This window comes from Ambystoma mexicanum, chromosome 9 (genome assembly GCF_040938575.1).
Source record: "Ambystoma mexicanum isolate Mex_15411 chromosome 9, UKY_AmexF1_1, whole genome shotgun sequence".
Lineage (NCBI taxonomy): Eukaryota > Metazoa > Chordata > Amphibia > Caudata > Ambystomatidae > Ambystoma > Ambystoma mexicanum.
The window spans coordinates 1,218,558,642-1,218,581,846 of NC_090931.1; the positions used below are offsets into that span (position 1 = coordinate 1,218,558,642).

General features: G+C 48.6%; 1 protein-coding gene across 4 annotated transcripts in view; it reads left to right on the forward strand.

Annotated features, from left to right (window-relative positions):
* The window catches only part of ZRANB3 (zinc finger RANBP2-type containing 3), a 2,038,675-nt gene that overhangs the window by 1,288,544 nt on the left and 726,926 nt on the right, over nt 1-23,205 (forward strand). For all 4 annotated transcript variants that reach the window (XM_069616553.1, XM_069616555.1, XM_069616554.1 and 1 more), the window contains one exon: nt 14,267-14,759. In XM_069616553.1, the coding sequence (XP_069472654.1) occupies nt 14,267-14,759 (493 nt within the window). The remainder of the gene's footprint in view (nt 1-14,266; nt 14,760-23,205) is intronic.

Consider the following 23,205-nt stretch of genomic DNA (forward strand, 5'->3'; position numbering starts at 1 on the left):
CCGTTGCTATATCCAGGAAGCAATTTGCAAATTCTGCATTGCGGGTCTTAACCTTCGGGTGAGCGGCCCGCCGGTATGTAGATATTTACCCTTACCTACTTCGGGGTGACCCATGGCCTTCCCAGGGCATCCCGGGTATGCACGGCCCTTGCGCTCATCCGCACAAGCCGCACATTGGTGGTTGTTACCTGCCGTTTTCCTTTCGGCATCTCCTCCTGAAACATCATAAAACTCCGTCCGCCACCTAGACCCGCTCCTGGCACCGGCCAGAGCGTTGGGTCCAAGCACCCATCCCTGTCACCATGACTCGCCTTTCCGGGAGTTCCCTCGCAAACCGTGCTCCCTACCCCCGCCTGCATGAGCCCACTTTACCAGTGCTGCTCCACCAACCACTCTGAGCGCTGTTGCCACACTGTATCACTTCCTGGCAACCTTCTGCCTGGTCCTTCAATCCTGTGACACAAAATCACAAAATTAGTATTTTAGCCATCCCTGCCCCCACAAACTGCAGGCTGCTTGGTGCTCGGGAGACAGTAAAGCATCAGTGAATGCTGCAACCTTGCTCCTTATTTCATTTACAGCGCCCTCCTGCTGTATGTAGTCTGTGTTCACATATCATTATCCAAATCAAATTTCCACCTGTGACGCCAACACCCCCACTTTGTCCACCCTTGATAACCTCTTGCCTTCTACAATAGTGTAGATCTATGAATATCGTTAACTGTATTACCCGACCTGCGCCCTTCCAACCGTGCTGACGTCCCTTGCGTCCTCACATCAAATGTGCACCAATCTTGGAGCGTCATACCTCAAGCTAGTTTAATTTCACCTACCAGCCCTCCAGTGACAAGGGGGGGCCCACCGAGGGACTTTGCGCTAGTACATAGCGTTCCCTACATTCAAAGTTCATCTAGGATGCAAACCCATCCCTGCGTCCACCCTTCCTTACAATTTCCCCTGTACCCATTGTATACTTTGTCCCCTCCTTCAGTTTGCACCCCCCCCTTGGTGCGTCGAAACCAAAGAGGCTCGTGGTCGCCACTGTTTTGTCAAAGAACATCCATGTATCTCAGTTAACCACCCAAGAGAACACTGCCCTCCCCAATAGGAGAAATTAACCCATGCCATCCTTAATCAATTAGTACCATTAAACCCAGTGTAAGACTGCAGACAATGTCCTGTTCAGTCTTTCATCCGCATTCCCTGGGACACAACATCATCTTTTCAGGGAGTGGTATATGACCGTTCACAGACAAGCAACTGAACAGGAGTAACCCCAGTACTGGGTAGAGGTAACCAACTTACACACCCTTACGTTTCGTGCTGCAGTGCGGCATATTACCTTGCCCTATTACGGCCTAAAAGTAACTGCTACCGTGGAGCGTGCCCTTCACGTCAATCTCCTGTACAACACCCAAGCGAGTTGCAACAGGCCATATGAAAAACAAAACCACCATATTCTTATGCTAACGGAGTAAACCCAAATCCGAGCGTCCACCAACTACCACTGAAAATCTTATGCCGTTAAATGCCCTAATGTGCCCAGTGGTCTCCAATCTCCCTCCATTACCATTCGTGTAGCTCTGTTAAAAACGTCCTGAAATTTGGGGGGGTTGGGGATTGTGCCTGTATCTTACATATGCCGGCGTACACTTCATACGCCTTGCATGTTCCTCCCATCCTAACCCACTTTATACAGTTTGGAACCTTGATATGATAGGATGTGTTATTTATAGCGCGCTCAATACCCAGAGTTTTCTAATCGCGGACCAGGGGTAGAACCTGTGTTGCTCCGTGTAGCCTTGCTTCCAATGTGAGCATGTTGCCCCTGAGCTAACCTCCCTTCGTACCTTCACTGTCAAACCTATTCCCCAGCTACTTTCACTCTTAAGTCCTCCCCTTTAGAGCCTCCTTGAACCTACGTTCTGCACATAGAGTATTTCATTATAAACACAACATCCACCTTTGCCCCCTCATTTTCGAATTCCTCTTTCAATTCCCTCGCTGTTTACCACTATTGCAGCAGTGTCCTGGCTGTTAGCCCGGGCTTAAACCCTGTGTGTTCATCAGAGTGCATGCCGGAGCGTCATGCACACCTCAGCATATTACGCTTGGACATACCTTCCCCCAGGCCTGTGCATGTGCGCCACGCAATGTTAATGCCCTAGGCTGGTTACGACTCTCGCCTGTAATACCTGCGCATTTCTCATGCAAACGGTATGCTATGCTCAATCAGTGGAGCGTCAGCACTGTGAAGACCCCATCGTGGGGGGAGGGAGGGGCAACAGTTGCCTTATTACACATGGTGTTCCAATAAACCGGCCTTCCGGGCAAAGCCTTTCCACTGAAACAGATTGTGGTCCGTGTCCCCCACCCAGGACTCCGCCTTGCTCATCCCTCGCACCTTGTGTATGTGGTTTAAAATTAAGTCACAAATAAATCCTCCCCATGCTACTTTTCCAGCACCCCGGGGTTGGGCAGACCCGAGGACCGAGCCAGTGTTGTTCTAGTGTCATCTTACTTCCAAGGCGAGCATGTTGCCGCTGAGCTATCCTCCCGAGACAAGTGAATGCGAATGGTACGAACCTGTAAGCACGGCACAAGCTGCCCTGCGTGCACTCAAACCCCAACTACCCTATGTTGTAATAATAATAATAATAATACTTTGGTCTTAGACCACCGTACACTCGTTACCGGCTGCGCACAAAAGCAAAGTACTGATCAACACCAACTTGCTGCGCACATCCTTTCACCACCTGAACCAACCCAGCTCTACAAATGCAGCAAGGAGGCAATGCAGGGAAGCAAACCCTGTACATGTTTTTAGCGGTGCTGGCTTTGCTGGGCATCCAGCTACTTTACATATTCAATGATGCTCTCCCGGTGACGCTTCCCTGTTAAAGGAGCACACTTTCCCGTTCACTTCCCAAACGACCGAGCCGAGTCCTACCCACACCCTCTCAATCGCTCCCTGGGCTGCCATCCTGCCCCTCATGATTTAAATTACCTAAAAACGTATGTAAACCCATGCAGCTGCTACGAAACCTTCCCAGGACGTTGGCCAAGCCAACCCAACTTCGGCATCCCCTTTCCTGGTCGCACCGTCAGAAGTCAGGCATCTTAACCCCACGACCATGCGGATGGCATATGGCCGAGTAAATGGTGCTACTGCCTCAACGGACGTGCGAGCGTCCCACCTCGAAGCCCCCATCACTCCAATACCCAGGGTACCTCACCCACTGCAGCAAATAACTGTGCTACCTGTCCACCCTTTGAATGATCGAACGCTGTAAAACAATCCTCATGTAAAAGCTATGGAGCGTGTTCATGGTCTCGCAGCCACGTAACGCCCACGTAACGCCCGGTCCAACCCTGATTAGCTCCCGACATCGGAAGTGATGCAACACTCGTTGGCTGTCGTTTACGTTACTTTCCTTACTTAATTCTAGTAAAAACTTGTGTTGCTAATGAAATTTGTCTTGCGTTTCCTGGTGACCGAAAAACACCGGACCTATCGGCTTGCCTTCTGAGGCAGGGAAAGTCATGCAATCCGCCTCCTCACCAAGGGTCCTCTTCTGTAGGTCTCATATGCGATGCCAATCTTTCGCTGGGAAAACAATAGGCAACAGTTTCAAAGAGGCAAAACGGAAATAGCATGACTCCACGGAAAACTGTAACCGAATTAAGTTAACAAATGCCTATTACAAGGGACATGTATATGGGGGTTTCTGTTGTTGCTACCCTTCCCAACCAGTTTTTTGTGGTAATCGGATCGAAGAGACCTTTAAAAGCGCTCATTCGGCCCAAATACTGGTTGCACCCTTCGTGCAAGGGACATGTATATGGGGGTTTCTGTTGTTGCTAACTTTCCCAACCAGTTTTTTGTGGTAATCGGATCGAAGAGACCTTTAAAAGCGCTCATTCGGCCCAAATACTGGTTGCACCCTTCGTGCCACCAACGTTGTTAGAGCCCATTATACACCAAGATAAAAAGAGGTCCGCTTTACTAGGCTAATCCTCACAGGCGAACCCCCACCCCTCTCTCCGCCCGCGCCGGAACTCCTCGGTAGTAGCAGGCAACCGTATGGACAATCGAATTCTGAAGCAGCAACCACAAACACACCTGGCAGACCACTATAGCGGCCGGTAAGTGTTGCCACCAATCGATCCGGCGCATTTCGGGCAACATTCCCCAAACTGTCATAAATCGGGCCACTCGCCTTGCTTATATGCATAGTGTGCGCCTTAGATTGCACAGTATTCCCCCAGGACGTATCCCTGCTTTACCACAGCGTCCTCTTTAGCCCTGAATTCGCATTCCCGCCCATTCAGCGTCCTTCTGGTTCCCAGACAAGCGCATTGCCATTTTGCAATAATAAACAAAGACCAGAAAAACATTCGGCCTGCAAAGCCCAGGCGCCGCGTGCCCCTGCCACCCACCTGCCGTGGGAAAGCCTGCAAACAAACTGATGCCCGCAGGCCTGTAGTGGTCATTTCTTTTTTGCAGAAAACTGCAGTCCATCCAGCATGCACCTCCGCCAGAATGTTTTAATATTGCAGATTCTAGCACATGCTACCCACTAACTGTCCAGCAGTATTAACCACCCTTAAACCAAATAAGCCCTCGGGTGCCTGTGAATCCCGTGCCCTCTTGCGCACCTCCAGGCCCAGACATTGCGGCCTCTGACCCGTGCAGAAGACCCACGGACACACAGCGGCGAAACATCGCCCCCCTTTCCACATAGACCGGAGCCACCACGTGTTTAAAGGCTCTGTCTATGATCGTTGAGCCCCCCGCAAGTACCTGTCCTTCAAGTTCAAAGATTACCACTAGCACTTGCAGCAAACGTAATAGCCCTTACCTTTCCTCGGCCCTCACGTACCAAGTCCCACATGCCTCACAGGCAATAGTGCTAAACTGAAAACAATAACCTGTACTTGCGCTACACCACCGCCTCCATTTCATTTCTGTTTTGCTGACTTGCAGGCGCGGTAACATTTTCCTCCCTAAAGAGCAACCATAGTGCCCGTATTGTGGGCAGCATCTCGTGCAGTTCCTACACATTGCGAACCCAAACTGGCGCTGTTGAAACCGCGGTTGCCCGCTAGCTTCTGACCCCCAACATAGTGCCCCACCACAATTATATTGAACATCTTGCCATACCCCAGTACCAAACATACAAGAAACGTGAGCAAGCTTGGCTGAACTGCAGGACGGTGCCCGTTTCATTCATACCCCTGACATAGTATAAAGCACAAACTGCACCCTACGTAGGTCGTGCCTCACGACAGAGGTTATTTTCCCAAACCTACTACATACATTGTGCCCCCCCCTCATCATGCCGAGACCCGTGCGGCCGTACCCGTCGGCCATGCCTCGTGCAGTTCCTCTGATGTAAAAACGCTTTTCATAGTCAAACAATCAATCAATCGAACTATTTCGGACCTCCGTCGGTTCGTAATCCCAAAAGATTTTTATAATCAAATAATCAATCAATCGAACAATTTCGGACCTCTGTCGGTCTATAATCCGAAACCTGTCCCCAGCCCCCAGGCCGTGTCCCATAAGGCAACACGCGGTATGCCGACGCCTCATGGGCGCAACCGACTGCAGCACAAGCAATATTTAAAAACTTCACGAAGCAAACCAACGCTACAAATAATTATTAACATCATGCTAAACGGCGACATTGCCCAAACACCTGATCGCACTAAGATAAAAACAGACGCGGCTTAGCAGATATATATGGTGAGGCGACACCGGCAACCGTCTCCCCTGCCCAGCATGCTTAATCGTGACAAAATGACGCCTTTTTCAGTCCACCACTGCGGCTACCTTCCCAAGAAGATACATACGTGGCCCGGCGACCGTGTTTAAACAGCCGCCTTACTTATTAGCCAAGTCTGATAGCTGTCGGTCTTTACCAATGCTATCCTTCCCTTAAACAACCCGCCGTGGGGGATATGCCGTGGACCAAAGTAGCACGGCAAAAGGCAAGCCAGGCGCTGGATGCGCCGACCCCTCAAATCCCCTCCTACCTCCTCTAACCCAAGCAGTTTTGAAAATGTTTGTGTCCCCTTAGTCGGGAACGTGGGCTGGCCCGCGCCTGGTGGAGGAAATGCCCTCGGCCCCCAGACCTCGCGGCAAGGGCCGGCGCCTCTGCGCCAACCCATCAACTCCACACCACCATACCTTCTGCTCCTCTAACGACCTTGCGACCCCGATCGACCGTTATTGCTGCTGCCAGGGCTGGATGAGAGGTCTTGCTCTCTCCGCCCTGGCTATTTAAGCCCCCCGAGGTGGCAGCCGTTTCCGGCCGGACCCCCGAGGGCACCCTGACTGCGTCCTCCCTAGAGGAGGCGAGTCCACGCAGGGGGCGGCCAGAGGGGCGGCCCGCTATGTGAGCTGCGCCTCTAGCGCCCCCTGCGTGGGCTGGCGCATCTGCTGTCCCTTTCGTCAGCACCTCGCCGGGTCTCCGCTCACCCGCAGTGGGGTCTGCGCGACCCGCCCGGGCCTCTCCGGTCCACGTTCTTCCTCCCGCACAGCTGCTGCTCTTCTGCTCGGCTCTTCTTCCCGCCCGTGGGAGACCGCGACCGCCCAATGTGTATTGCTGTGATCCTTCCAGTCCTGCCCCGGGCGCAGGGAGCAGACTCGTCTCGGCGTCTGGCGTGGTCCAGAGGGTAACACTTCACACCCAGCCAGGGGGGTTAGGGGGTGGCTGCCGTTATTGACTGTTTCCCAGTGACATTTCCCGCTATCCCCTGCCGCGGGTGGGGAGGATAGGCGGGTCTGCCAGATCCTGGCTATCCTCGCGTCACCTCTGCCTCCGGGGGACACCCCAAGGGGGCTGTCAGTGCTGGCGAGGGGTCTTATACCTCTCAACTCTTGAGGGTCGGTGTTTAGGCACTGCGCCGACTCACGCCTCGGTCCTCCGCGGCTCTCCCGGATCTTGTCTCCTCCACTGCCAAGGGCACGCTATTTGGGTGCTGCCATTATGTGGCCGCCCCGACCAGGCGAGCCGCCGCACTTCTAGTTCGCCGTCTGGCTGCCCTCAGTGCCCGATCGGCACTGGCATCCTCTGGCAGGCTGCGTTGCGTGCGTCAACAATTTTGTCATCCGTGGGAGGATCTTTGTAAGTCTTCTTGTGCTTATTCCGCACTCCGATTTTCTCTGGGGAGACTTCCCAGCATCTCTCTGGACCTTTACGCACATTACTATTGCATTTTTGCGATGTCTGCAGTGGTTATAATGCCAGTTTGTCAAGGATTCATTCAGGATCATCAGGGAGCTCCGGAACTCTGCTGTCTACAGTATGGCTGCCAATGCCATGCCTTACTTAGTTGTAATCACACATACAGCATGGAGGACAGGGGATGGGATCTAGGAGTAATAAAAGGGTTACTTACTGTTGTGACTGAAGTACTCCCTAGTCCATACGTCCCACCCACCATCCTTCACAATAAAGAGGTTGCGAATATGGACTGTTTGGCATCCAATGCTGCAAAGGGGACTGAGGGTGACCCATGCACACACTCATTTTAAAGGGGAAAAGCACATTTTTCAAGGCAAAATGGTTCCGGTCCTGCCCTATGCAGGGACACCCATGAAATATGAAGGTAAGGGGAGTATGGACTAGGAGTATTTCAGTCACTACTATGAGTAACTTTTTATATCTCTGACACAAATCATCCAGAGCACCCGAGTTGTCCAATGTCAGGCCAAGCATTTTCCCTATGCATTCTCCTACCTGTGTCCCTGTATTTAAAATGGGATAAGCACGACATGTCCCAGAATGCAAAGGAGAAAAAAAGACTAGATGGTTTCTCTTCTCTGACAACTCTGTCCCTCTAGCTAAATACGTAACTACCTCTGAACCAGAGCTAATGCGTCCAAAAACAAATTGGCCCCTTAGACCAAAAGGGGGTCTGATGTCTCCAACTATGCAAGTTTGTAATCTTGGATGGCCCCAGTGACTCTCCCGATTAATTAATCTTGCTCTGCATGGTTGAAGCATGCTTTTTGAAGGAATGCATCACTGACTGCATTAATCACTTCGCGTTAGCTGGAAACAATGTTTCTAAAGGACATTTGATCATATACCCTTAAAAAATGTTATGCTTTTAAACTAATGTGCATTAATAAGAAATAGTTGGCCTTTAGAAGGCGCCCAGAGCACGAAACATGTATTGCAATGAGCATGATGTCATCTATATGATATGGTTGGAAAGGTAGGAAGAGGCGGTCATCTGCTGGCACTCACATGCTGGTTTTCCAGAATGATTCAACAGCCTCTTAGCCAGCTTTTCCTAAGCCACCCTGTCAGCTCCAATCCTCAACTAAAGTGCAACTGGGTGTATGGAGCGGAGCACAGCTGAGAGGATTAGAGGGCAGGAAACATTGGAAGAGGTTCAATGTTCCCTTTTACGGCAATTGTTTAATGGTACATGACACACTCTTGCCTGAAGTCTGAGGGCAGTACAATGAATTATGGTATGTGTGGACTTTTTGGGGCTCTAGTACTCGGCGTGGCAGAATACATTCTGGCAAATTTGACCTTTCCTGAGGGGGCCACGGTGCACTATATAATGTGTTGGTCCTTTAGCAGCACTTCCCTTGGGTATTCAGAATTGTTAGGCAGAATCCTGTGCAGTTCCCTTAGGGAACACTGCAAAAAGATTAAGACTACAGGAGTAAGCAGTAAACCCAATTGGTAGCAGTCTGTACCACCCAGATTTACCTGGTAGCTGTGGCTGAGCAGTCAGACTTCTCTCAAGATGAGTAGGGCAGTATATAGAGCATACACAATAGGGCTAAACATACAGTAGAACAAGCAAACACTGACCAGAGCTTTGGTATCAAAAGTATAGAATTATTTATTTAACACACACTTTAAGAAATAAACTAGCACTATATAGCAAAGCAAGTTCAAAACACAATCACCAAAAGTATACACACCTCCCTTAAGAATTATTAAACAAGTCTAAGTTAAACCACTACTTATTTGTAACACAGAGGTGAGCGCGTAACCTAGATGGTACTCCAATAATTCGGTTAAAGGGAGAGAAAAAGGCAGAGCATAGGAATAAAACAGTTCCAACACTTTTAGGAGTTCTTAGCAAGGGAATCAAGGCAGTATACACTGTGGAGTCAAAGTTCATAGGCCAGGTCCACTTTAAATGGAGCAAAGTGAAATGTGCCCAGGATTACACGGTTTAAAATGCACTAAAAGTCTTTGCAGAATGTTCAAAAAGAGGTTGGGGTGAAGTAGCAAGATAAAGTTAGAAGGTCTGGGGCCAACCCAGTTGGAAAGCCAAGGATTTAAGGGTCACCTTGGGCAAACCGAAGAAAGGGAGGCCAGGCAGGACACAGTACCTTAAAGAGAGAGGAAGCTTCAGTGGTGGCAGTTGTTCCTGGCAGCGGGTGCAAGTCGTGGGTTCGACCAGGGGGAAGAGAAGATCTCGTCTAGGAAGAAACGTGAAGTCGTTGCACTGCACAGGGATGAAACCAGCCGCAGAGTTCTCGGTTAAAAGGTGCGTTCCTTTTATTCGCGGTCAAAGTAGTGAAGCTTGGCTATCCGGCCGCCGGGGTGCTTGGCACGGGCGAATCGACCAGGAGACGTCTTTGGAAGGCGAAAAGGGCGAACCGGTTGGTCCCACCAGCTCAAAGGAAGAAGACTCGTCCAGCAGAAGATCATCTCTTGTCATCGGGAAAGTGGTGAGGTTGTTGCAGCAGGGCTCCACCCGTGGTGTTGTTGTTGCAGATGGCACAGCTTCTACCCTCTTCGGATTCTTTAGGTCCTGTGGCGACTTCTGAAGTTCCAGTCCCCAAAGCCCTGCTTTTATGCAGAAAAACCCCCATTCACCAGCCTAGCTGTCACTCAAACATGCTAAGTGGTGAGCCAGGCGGCTCACCACTGGGCCAATCAGACTAGAGTGTGACTTGAGTTGCCGAGGCAACGCAGTCCAGGGTGCCTATTCCCCCTCCCACACATCCTGTGGACCCCAGACAGAGTGGCACCATTTGGAGGGCTTCTGTGGAGAAGCCCGCCAAAATAGTGGAACAAAGGGCTCGACTTGGGTTAGAGTTTCAGAGACGAACACAAACGCCATTTTAAAACCGAGTTCTGGCGAAAAGACCCAACTGGTGAATTAATATTAAATAAATAAACCGGCGGTATCTTTAACATTGCATTAAAAAGTGGTGCGTTTAAAATGAATGGGAAAATCCCATAGGAAATATTCCGGTGGAATATTTCGAGTGATAACCACTGCCACCAGCCAGAAACTCGACAAGGGGGACTGCACAGTGCCCCCTTGAAAACAGACCCAGGAGCAATCTAATTAACCCCTTCCAGTACTTCCACAATATGATGGTTTGTACTGGTTCTGTTCACAAATTTGGACTAATAAAGCCAATGGTGACTTTACATGCCCTGGGAGACAGTAGTCAGTCCCAGGGTATGGAGTCTATGTTTGGGGGTCACTGTGACACCCCTGTGTTACTTCACTGAGGGTGCTGTGTAACACACATACAAAAAGAGATGATACCCTATGGAGTAAAAGACCCCATAGCCCATAAACACATACAAATTCGAAGAACATCTCAAATCATGCCTAAGAGTGAGAGGAAAGGAGTCTCACTCTTAGCAGGAGAAAAAAACAAACCCCAAAAATCCAGCAAAGCTGCTGGGGCACTCACTAGGTTTGAAAAATTAGCCATATAAGAGAATTCGCCCTAACAAAAATACACTATGGTTATCCATTCCCATGTGGGAATCTATCATGAGTGAGCAGAGTGCATTTAGGGTAATGTATATCTGTGTTCCCTCTTTAGTGAGTGAAGGAGCATGCGTTCTAATTTTGTCAGGATTCTTGTAATTTGACACCCATCCCACATTGAAGCTTAATTCAAAAGAGACCATTCCTCAAACTCTTCATTCCTCCAAATTTCTACTCCTAGCTGTACCACAAAACATCACTTCAGAGGTCACAGATTTACCTTGCAAGTTCTTGTTCTTTGGAATGCACTCTTCTCAGCTTTCAACTCTTCATCAGGGGTCTTGACTGGTTGATACTTCTACAAACAATAGAGAAGATAGTCTTAAGTAGGTATGTTCCCAAATATTCCTTTACATAATCAATATAGTATCAAATTTCCAAATACAAAAATGTTCCAATCTTTGATTCTCATATATTTTTGAACCTCCACCTTATAAATTCCAGGGTCCCAATGGTACCAATGTTCTACAATGTAGAACTGCAGGGTCTAGTAAGTTCGAATGAAGAGCGATATATCCCTGATAACAAAAGGTTGCAAATAACCACCTCTTGTTGGATCAGAACATTATTTAAGAAATTCAATCAGCGAAAGTCAAGATAAACAATGAAGAGAAGTCTCACCTCTCCTTTAACCCAAAGATATGCACAGTTACTTCCAAAATCAAATTTGAGCAGGTATGAATCATCACTGTAGTGTGCTATTAGTTAAACAATGTGCTCCTCCTATCAAAATAGGATGTGCAGAGAGTAATTCAGAGTGTCAGCTCACATAACCATTTATGCAATAAACCTGGCGGTACCTTAGAACATCCCATTTTTGTAACTCACCCAATCGTATATATATCAGATGCTGTAGAATTAGTGATAGTCACCAGACTGAGCATTGTTGGAGTTAGGGAAATTGACAAATCTGTGACCTGTGAAGTAAAAATTCACTATATAAACTGGATATATATTGTTAGATATCCAAGATCAAGTTTTTATGGGATCACTAATACATATAATTCAATTAAAGGAAGGACTCTGCCCTTACTAGAAGTGTGTTCGGAGTGCAGTGAAAGTATGGTGGTTCACTGCTGAGGATTATATTGTATGCTTTGTCTGCAATTTAAGAGTCTAGGTATAGCCCTACACCTGTGTGTTTTAATGCTAGATAAGCTATTGACAACTGTTTCAGATACTTACCAAAATGCTGGGTTTTCAAATCCAGACGTTAGACTCTTTCCTCTAGAAGCCACTGGGGGATCCAGAAAACAAGATGGCCGCTATGTCAAGCGGCGTGCCGTAAAAGCGTGATGACGTCCTCCCCTCATGACGGCGGTGACATCATTGTAAACATTCGGTTCTCATTAATATGATCTACAATCTGTGCGTGGATCCCGTCAAATAAAATTCATCTGCCTAATTCTACTCAGTCATTAAAAGTACCCAGTGAAATTAGTGTGGAATATCAAACCCTAGAGTGGAAATGGAATTAAATCCTACACCTCAATCATCCATGGGGAAGGAATCGAGACTATAGAATGGTTCCTGCCGGAGCAGGAAAACGTACAAATTCACAAGATTTTTGCCATGGAATTAATCTAATTCTACATAACAATTACTTCAGGTATGAAGGGCATTTTACCTACAGATGTCAGGGACGTCCATGGGCTCTTCGGTAGCACCTACGTATGCAAACATTGGAATGTTTCATTTTGAGAGAACATACATTTTGGACACGTAACCTTGGTCGTCTAAAATAATATTCTGCCGAAGGTATATAGACAAAGTGTTCGCTATCTGGAAAGGTGGTAAACCGGAACTAATACAGTTCTTTGAGTATGTAAATAATTGTAATGAACACATCAAATTCACCCTGGAAGTAGGGGAATCTAATATTTGTTTTCTAGATGTGTTGCTTAGCTACACAGGAAACCCACTGATGTTAACAATTCGTTGCATTTCAACAGCTTTCATCCGTCACACCTTAAAGAAAGTCTACCTTATAGTCATCTTTTAAGATTGAAAATGATAGTCTCCAACACAGCTATCCTTCAGAAAGAGTATGATCTCATATAAAAACTTGATCTTGGCTATCTCAGAATATATATCCAACTTGTATAGTGACCTTTTACTTCACAGGTCATGGATTTGTCAATATCCATAACTCCAACAATGCTCAGTCAGGTCAATAATTCTACAGCATACTAGATTTGGTGAGTTATACACATTGGATGTTCCAAGCAATCACCAGGTTTTAACATTGCAATAATGGTTATGTGAGCTGACAATCAGTATTACTCCCGGCATACACTTTTTTTTTTATAGGAGGAGCACATTGTTTAACTAAAAGCACACTACAATCAAGATTCATACCTACTCACATTTGATTTTGGCAGAAACTGCATACCTTTTGGGTTAAAGGAGAGGTGAGACTTCACTCCATTGTTTATTTTGAATTTTACGGATTGAATTTATTAAATAATCTGATCCTACAAGAGTTGGTTTTTTGCAATCTTTTATCATCGGGATGGCTCGCCCTTCATTCGAACTTACAAGCCCCGGCATTTCTACATTGTAGAACATTCGTACCATTGGGACCATGGAATTTATAGGGTAGATGTTCAAATATATAAATGAGAATCAAAGATTGGAAAACTGTTGGAAATGTGCTACTAAATTGGGTATGTAAAGAAATATTTGGGAACACTCCTACTTAATACTATCTTTTCTATGGTTTGTAGAAGTAACAACCAGTCAAGACCCCTTATGAAGAGTTGAAAGCTCGAAACACGTTGGGTCCCACTAAAAAATACATGTTGTTTGAATTCACACCTCTTTTGAGGATATGTTGTCTAAGCTTTATTGTAAAACTCTATCTATAAGAGTTGTCTAAATTATTGCATCTATTGAGTAATCAAACCGACATTGAGTGTTTCCTTGAAAATCATATGTTAAATACTTGGCTTATTATTTGGCCTGTGAAAGTGTGAGGGTTACGGGAGTTCACTACTAATGGGAACTTCATTTCTTTTGTCATTGTCAGCCAATGTGCCAGTACTGGTTTTTCTCCCCCAACCCTTAAAATATTGAATACTATATTTCTACGTTTACACAAATGTATTTCAATCTGAAATAATTACACCAAGGACTGTATGTGTAATATTGTTGGCGTTAACTAAATATTTTACAATCATTTTGTAAAAGGTTTTTCTTGCCAAACAAGTGGGCTACTATTTTTTTAATGGATCAGCGGAGAGAGTGCTAAAAGGACACATAGTTCCAAACAAGGGCCACACAAAGGAGCAGAACTTGCTTGGTTTCCTGGCCTCACAGTTCTACAACCTGTAGAGCCAGCAAGCTGGCCTGGAAACACAAACATGTTTGTCATTAGTGGGCAACACGATGGAGCCCATGGCCACTAATTACCAATTTTACTGTTTCATGTATAATATAGTGATTGTAGTAATGTTCTGTAAGTAATGTGTGCTTGTTTCTCCTTTAGTTTGAGAAGGAAAAACAGCATGATATCCGGTCCTTCTTTACACCAAAGCGTGATGCTGATAAAAAGCGCAAAATGATCTCTTGTGAAGCGTCTGTGACATTTTCTTCTGAATCATTTGAAAAAGATGAGCATTTAAAATCTTCAAAGATAGTACAAGACTGTGTACATCAAGAGGAGCCTTTGAATAGAAGTGAAATCATTGATGTGGATGCTATTTTCTGCGAAGAAACGAACACACCTGAAGCAAAACGATTTAGATCTGTGGGACACATGCCAAAAATGGATGACATGCCTAAGAGAAAGTCCTGGGGTGGTCAAGATAGCTCCTCTCTCACAGAGAAGCGGGTACGGGTGCTTTCCGAAGGCCTTCAAACTTCTGCGACAAACAAGAACAAAGTTATGGAAACAACCTGGAACTGTGCTATATGCACTTACAGCAATGCTTCATTATTACCATATTGTGAAATTTGTGAGAATCCTCGAACCAGCACTGGTAAGTACAATGAAGTTGGGAGGCAGCATGTTTACAAACAAGTACTGGCTTATGAAAACATCCCTTCCTATGAAGGGGCTATATAATGAAACAATCAGCAGTTTTCGTTATTTTCATCCATATCCAATAAGTGATGGAAGATTTTGAGTTATTCAGAAGTACTGGAATTGCTGTGGGTAACATTCCATGGCATTGATTTTACTTTTTTTTGTTGTAATGGATTCTTCTTCTCAGAGATTCCTCACCTTTGTATCATCTCCTGCGACAGCTGCCCTTGGAAACTTTTTCAGTCACCAGCAGGTGCAGTCGGCACCTCATCTGCTATGCATCTTTGGGCACACTTCAAGTGGAATCATTCAATTTATGGGGTGGGCTATAAGGGGGCAGCAGCCCCGTTGGTCCCTGTTCTTTTTTTCTGCATACTGTGAGGAAATGAGACGGGGATACATGTTTGTGGTTACAAACTTTTATTACCATAAAAAGGGGTTGGAAAATGCCTTAATATCCCTAAACTAGGACGAATTTCCCTACCTCAACAAAACTGACTCTATCCAGTGCCAAAATGTCCAAATAAAAGGTCCGTCCTGTGTCCACAATCCTATTCTGGCCCTCACACTCTAACTAAACTTCAATGTATTATTTTTTTTAAAACTTTATTTTTGAATTTTCTCGCAATCTATAACATAATAAACTCACCCACATTAGGGTGTTACAAACATGCGCTGACCCGATGCCCCCCCACCCGCACCCGCCACACAGACCATAAACTCCATCTCTGATTTTAACACTCTACAAAATATGTCCCAGCTGTACCAAGTCCTGCTTTTAGGAAGGTTATATATCAATGCCTTGAGTACTTTGCCCTCCCAGCGAGTGGGAATCGGTCTCTTCAGCCTCATTCATTAAGAAAGACACAAGCGGGCCCCAAATGTCTGGAGGGCGGGCATGTTGTGATAAAATCTTGATAAAGTCAGATTCCACATCTTGGCAATACAGAATGTCCCTGTGCCAGCTTGACACTGTCGGTACCGGTCTTCGGCCCCAAGACAGCTCAACTCTCCTGCGAGCTAAGGTCATCAGCACACCCGCCAGTTTCCTTATTGCGGGCGATAGTTGCTTGGTCGTCCCGAGCAGTGCCACCATCGGGATGGGTTGTAGGTCTCCCCCTATTATTGATGACGCGGTCTGGAGGATCTGAGACCAGAATGGTGTTAGCATGGGGCAGTCCCAAGCGAGGTGGAACAAGTCAGCTGGTGTGACTCCGCATCTTTCACATGTCGCTAGTGAATCCGGATGTGTTTTTCTTTTTGCGGGGGTGAAGTTAGTCTGGTGCAGAAAGTTAAAGTGAATTTGTTTAAGGCGAGAGTTCAGAGCAATTTTTTGCGTTTGCCTCAAGATGTATGCCCATTCCTCGTCTGGGATCGGTGCTTGGAGGGACCTTTCCCATCTTGTTTTGATGCGTGTGTTAATAGAGACCGTATCGGTTATTAGAGATTTCTAGATGGCTGAGACTTACCTGCCTTCTCCTTGTGCCTGTATCACGTTATGTAATAGGTGCCATGTTGGCGGTTGTTGGGGGAATGTAGGGAACAGGGCTTGGAGGGTATATCTGGTTCTGAAATAAAGGAAGGTGTCAAGGGAGGTACTGCTCCCCTTGTCCTTTGCTTGTTGGGGTGTAATGAATGTTCCTCCACTGAATAGGTCTCCCAAAGTATGTAACTGAAGTTTCTCTACCCATTGGTGAAAGACCTTTTCCGATGTCAGGGGGATCCCAGGAATGAATTTAATTGGGAGTAGGGGAGAAAATCTCACCTGGACACAATGGGCCTCATTACAAGTACTCCGGTCCAGACTTAACGCTGCCGGTGTAACCATACCGGCACCGTTTCTGCGATCGCCAAATTATGCCCTACGGACCCGGAAATAGCACCATCATAAACCGCCACTGCGGAGTCAAGGCACCCATAAACTTCGCCTGCACGGAACCGCCCCTCCCCGTTACCGGCAATACTAAACACAGCGAGCATTAGGAGTAGCATGGACATGGAAACACTGCCACAAAAATGTCGCTAAAACCGTGACCACGGTGACGGTATCGCCGCCACCGCGAACATGACGGTAAACAGTGCCTGGTGATCTGAATCAGGCCACAGTTGCACCAAATGAGCCCAGCTGGATCCAGCAGGCCACTGGGAGCCTACAAAAGGGCCACACCCAGGCCAACTCCAAACAGAACTATGCAGGCAGCAGCTCTAGTAGCATTGGGACTGGGGCTACTGAACCAACAGGCAGCAGGGCACATGATGGCAGTAATGGTGCAGAGGCGGAGGCGGCACAGGCGGCACTTAGCAAACCCTGTACCCATGCCAAACCATATTGTCCAGCCGGCACCACCCCGCAGGCAGCCTGCAATACCACGCATCAGGGCCTCACCCTGGAACCTTACCCCAGGACGGATCCACACATTATACTGGCTGGACCGTCCAACAATCCTGTACATCACCACCATGATAGAGGACGACATCAGCAGCCACATTGACATCACCACCGACCCCCTCCCCCTCCTGAAGGTGGTGTCGTTACTGCATTTTCTTGGCACCAGAACTTATCAGCACACAGTTGGTAAGCTGCCTGGGCTATCACGACCCTGTTTCTCTAAAATATTGGTACAGGTACTCGATGCCCTGTTGCGCCATGTCTGAACACATCTCCCTACCCCGTAACCTTCCTGAGGTCATTGCCACCAAGTTGGCCTTCCATGCCATTGCAGGCATGCCAAATTGCATAGGTGCATTTGACTGCACCCACATAGAGCTGACAGTACCACGTGCTATCGAGATGGTGTACCGCAATAGGAAACAGTACCTCTCACTGCATGTACAGATGGTATGTGATGCCGCACAAGTGATAACACATTGCTGCGCACGTTTCCCGGGCTCAACACATGACTCAATGGTTCTGCAGAATTCGACATTTCCACAGTACATGGAACGCTATGCTGTACAAAGCACGTGGCTATTGCGTGAGTACAGCTGCCAAATCATCCAGGTTGGGCACCTCCGCCTGTGGCCCTACGTCAGACTGCAGTGCTGGGGCACTGTTGTCACTGCCTGCAGCCTCCTCCGCAGTGCAGACGTTTTCTGGGGTGGCTTGTGTGGGCATGATGGGTGCCTGTGTCACCTGTGTGGCAGCAGGCTGCGTGGAGATTGTGGTGCTGGTGGCCGGTACATCTGTACCAGATATAGCTGGTGGCAGAGTTGCAGAGCAGCTAGCGTCTTCCTCCTGGGAAGGGGCGCTGGGTTGCACACGTGCAGGTGCCGATTGCCGCGCCTGTTGTGCGTTGTCACTGTCACTTGAAATGGCTGTGGGGACACAGAGGGCATGCTATTAGTTGTGTGGTGGTACCTGATGGGTGCATCACATGCAACAGACAGGTTGATCAGCGAACATTTGCATTTACACGCATATGAATGTTGACAGCCATGTATTGTAGGCATGTTGCTCATCGTCTGGTCATGATTGGGTCCTTTGGGGCACTCATGCACTGGCTTGGGGGGGGGGGGTTGTTAATGGGTCCTTCGGGGCATCATGCACTGGCTGGGGGAGTTGTTAATGGGTCCTTTGGGGCACTCATGCACTGGCTGGGGGTGGGGGGGTTGTTAATGGGTCCTTTGGGGCACTCATGCACTGGCTGGGGGGGTTGTTAATGGGTCCTTTGTGGCACTCATGCACTGGCTGGGGGGGGGTTGTTAATGGGTCCTTCACTCCTGACCTCAACAAATAGTCATATGCCATTCATATGTGTGCACTTACCAGCATCTGCAGGTGGGCTCACTCCTGCCTGAGCATCCCCAATCCCATGGATGGGCTCAAGGTGGAGGACACTGCTGCAGCGCTCCCCCCATGTCTGCAGCCTCAGTGGTGAAGGGGGCCCTCCACCTGTGTCACTGCTGCGTTGCCGATGTGTTGCGATAAGGTTTCGCACCCTCAGCCTGAGGTCGTCCCACCTCTTGTGGCAGTCCTTAACGCTCCTTGTGGTCATGCCCACAGCTGTGAACTTGCATGCAGCTTCGGCCCACACATCCTTCCTGCACTGCTGTGTTGCACGCCGTTGATCTGCGCTAAACAGCATTTCAGCATGCTGCACTATGTGGTCCACCAATACAGTGAGCTCCGCCTCACTGAAGCGCTGTTTGCGTTGTCTCTGGGCAGGGATCCTGGCTGCCATGCTGGTGGTCTTTTTTGGCTTCTCAGTGTGCATATTTAGCCTGTGCTGACTCTGGATGGCAGTGGATTGTGCTTTATATGATGGCCGCCTCTCTATTTCCGGTTTTGGTGGTCATGGTATTTCCGTGTCCGTGAAGACGGCGGCGGACACGGTTTTTACACTGCTTGTGGGGGCGCTATGCCCATTTCCGTGGGTGATTCCGTGACAACAGTAATACAGTTTCCGTATCCGTGTGGTGCGCGCGACCGACAGGCTGTGATCGGCTGATCTTTCCACAACCTTGCGGACGCGGAAACTGTATTACCGTCGTCACAGAATCACCGCATTCCGGACCGGAGTACTTGTAATGAGGCCCAATATTTTTGAGTGATCCTCTTCCAAATCTCGTACGTAGCGAGAACCACGTTGGATGGAGCGAATAATTTCGATTGGGTTTTTACACACCTTGCAGGAAAAAACCCTGCTTCAATCATCTGGGGTGGGGGGCGGATCTGAACACTACCCTTGACCCTTCAAAAGATAGATCACACATTGCAGCTCTGCCAATGTCTAAAGCCAGCATGCAGGTGCAAGAAATCTGCAACGCCTTTGACCTCGTGGACGTGTGGAGGCACAGCAATTGGGAAAATCGCGACTATACCTTCCACTCAGTGGTGCACAATACAAGCTCTAGGATAGATTACTTACTGTCATCGGCAAGTGGCCCTCTCCGCTGGGGTCTGGGCCAGATCCTCCCTAAAACTCTCTCAGATCACTTTATGGTGATCCTCAACTGCATTCCCACCTATACCTACCACGCCTGCGACATTGGAGATTCAAGCCAGGCCCACTACAAGATCATGTGTTTGCATCCGAGCTACGAGCCGAGATCTCTACTTTCATAGAAACAAACCAGGGTACGGTCTCCTCGATGGCTACATTCTGGGAAACGCTAAAGTGCTACATCAGGGGTGTATGCTTGGCCAAAGAGAACGGCATCCTCAAATTGATTAGACGAGAACTCACCGCTAGTGAAGGCCGTTTAAAAAAATCTTGAGCTTCAATACTCCGCTACAAATGATCCTTGCACCCTAGCAGCCCTCAAGGAGGAACTTCTGACTTTCAGAGCAACGGCAGAGCGTGAACAACCCAGCGCTATTCATTCCCAGGGAGGAGATGCGTTTCTTGGATCATAGCCACATCTACTTCATGCCTCTTCAAGTATTGAAGGATTTTCCTTGTTTTGGAGGCGGGGTTACCTCCCCTGATGTTCCATGTGGCTACTTTGAATGGTGCATCTGAGTTTCTTATTTAGGCACAGTGTGTGTGGTATGGTCCATGGAGTCACAGGGCACTGTGGTGGCTGTACCTTGAGGACTGTTTGCGAGCGGCTTGGTGGCTTGCAGGAGTGATGTAGGGTCCTGAGGGCTGGCGGGGTTTAGCAACCAGGAGGCACATTTCCCACCCCGTTCTCCATCGTCCTTCCTTACACGGGCAATCCCCAACTCGCCTGTTGAGTAACTTGAGCGGGATGCGGACCGCATCGATGCATGTCCACCCCCCCCCCCTTTTCAACCTTGAACTGTTGATCGAACCCGTGCTGTGCGCGAGGCACTAGGGGCTTCCCAAGTTGTGCTTCCCCGGAACTGTTTAACTCTAGTTTTGGTTTCGGTTAGATTGCAGATCTTTATAGGTGGGTTTTGCCCCCCGCCGATGACCATGGTGCACTACGTTGGATTCCTCTGGCTACTACCTCTTTGGGGTTGTGCATAACTAGGGTTCAGCCCGGGACACCCTGCTTGATCCAGGAATGCGTTTGTTTCCTCAGGTGTCTGAAAAAAGTGGACTCTTCCGTCGTGTTGCACCCTGAGCTGCGCCGCGAAGAGCATGGAGTAGGCTATTTGGTTTTCTCTGAGCCTTTGCCTAGTGGAGGTAAAGGATCTTCTTTGTGCCTGCACCGCAGGTGAGAAGTCAGGATAGAAATGGATTTTGTCACCGTCGTGGTGTAGCTCTCCTTGTTCCCTGGCGAGTCTGAGAATTGCATCACAGTCTTTGTAATTGAGCAATTTTGCGATAATAGGCCTGGGGGAGCTCCTGGGATGGGTTTGGATGATGGGATTCTATGTGCTCTCTCCACGACGAAGAGGCGCGAAAGGGCCTCGTGCCCAAAAAGGGTGGTACATAGTGCTTCAACAAAGTCTTCCATTTTCCTTTGAGGTTGGTGTTCTCTCGCTCGGACAATTCTAATATTATTGCACTGTGAGCGGCCCTCCAAATCTTCACTCCGAGCGTTTGCTGCCTTCATTTGGGTCTTTTTCTGGGCTACTCTGGTTGCTAGAGCTCCTGTGCCGTCATCTAGCTTGGACACGCGGTGTTCAACCTCATTCAGGCGTTCTGAATGGGTGTCCAAACGATGTTGTAGGAGATCGACTTTAGAGGAGAGGCCGTACATCTTGTTATTCAGGCTCCCTATACCTACTTTCAGATCTAGCAGGAGTTCTTTGATGTCTGTAGAGCACGACCCCTCATTCATTTGGAGTGAGATGTCCCTCGGGGGCTTTGGTTCCTCTAGCAATCTGGGGTCTTAGAGGCTGAGCCGGACTCAAAGTTCAGCTACCACTGTGACCTATCTGTTTTCCCATTTTCTTTGTGCTAGGCGGGGGTCTCCCGGTGTGGTATCTGGGGCCTGTGGATGCTTGTCGTGGCCTCGGCTGCTCCTCAGGTAGAGGGCGTAGTACACATTATGTGCAAGAGCTCAGGGACCAGCTGATTCACTTTAGAGGATAGAGGATGGTTATCCCAGTGTTAGTTCAGGTTGCCTGTATTCGCACTGAAGGGGGGGGGGAGCAGGTAAGGCCTGCGAGGTGGTGTTGCACAGACGGCTCCTCAGTGTTAGGAGTGTTCCTAATTCAGGTGCTGTGTTCCGGCATCTTCAGCTGTGGCCCGAGGAACAGGTGGGTGCGTCCTGTCGGGCTGGCGTGAGGTGAGAGGTAATGGTAAGATTGGCTAAAGGGGCCTCACGCTTGGTTTTAGAGACTGTCCGGATGTGGACGCTGTGCTTCCAGGAGACTGTGTGGGCCCCCACAGCGCGCAACGTACCTGTGTCGTGGAAAGGGGCTTGTAATCCTCGCTTTGGTCTCTGTCCGAATCCTCGGGCGCTCACATTTGCCGCTCCGCACAGGGTCAGTTGGTTGTGCTCTCCGGGTCTCTTTGCCAGACTTAATTTCCTCCGCTCGGCACTGGGAGGGGAGCGATGTCTGCCGCGGCGGGCGCGCCGGCGTTGTTGTCTTACGCAGCCAGGGAGGAGAGCCACGGTATGGCGTGTCACTCCAGCTGGTCTACCGCCTGTACCTCTCACGGCTGCAGTTAGCTGACTGTGGCCGCCGCGGCTGCGGCTCTGCTCGGCGAACAGTCCGTGTCATGTGGGGGGGGTCGAAGCGGGGCCCCCAACTTCGGCACTTAGTAAGGCGTTTCCACTTCGATCTCGCCAGAAGGGTTGGGGCCAACTCACCTCTCCTGGCTCAGATTTCACCCGGCCTTGTGGATGGTCCCGGGTACTCGGCTACCGGTAATGCCTCACTGCGGCCCTCGGGTCCCAAAGTCGTATGGCGGGTTTCTGGGGCTCTTGGACGCCGATTTTGATCCGGATTTCGCTGGTGGCAGGGGGTCACACTGCCAGCAGAATTGATGCACGGTCAGAGCGGGAGAGCACCGAAACTTGAAGGATTGCTCAGGATTTATTCCGGGTTGCACAGAGCTCACATAGATGCGGCCATCTTGGATGGCCCTCTAGCGCCCTCCAACTTCAATGTATAAGGGTATTGACTCTTGAGATTTTCAAGTGCTCAAATGTTCAAGTTCAACACAGAAGTTCAAATTCAACAAAAGTGTTTCCAACGAAAAATGTTCACAGTTCAAGGGATCAACTTCTTTCCTAGGATTCTTTATCTTAAGTTACACCACTTCAAAAAGAATACTTGGGTTGCAAGAGGATTCCTCTCTCCCCTTGGTATGCTTTGCTTCTCTTGGGGTATCGGCTCCCTTCCCCAAACTTTCTCTTCCCATTGTATACGTTACAATTCCCAAGGGACTGTCTCTTCCTAAAGGCTCTCGTTTCATCTATACAATTCCACAACAGTTTATTAATTCAAGGACATGGCCTTCCTTGAAGTTCTTTACAATAGGTATTTTGTCTTCACCTGGGACACTCTCCCACCAGGTCTTCTCACATAATGCTTA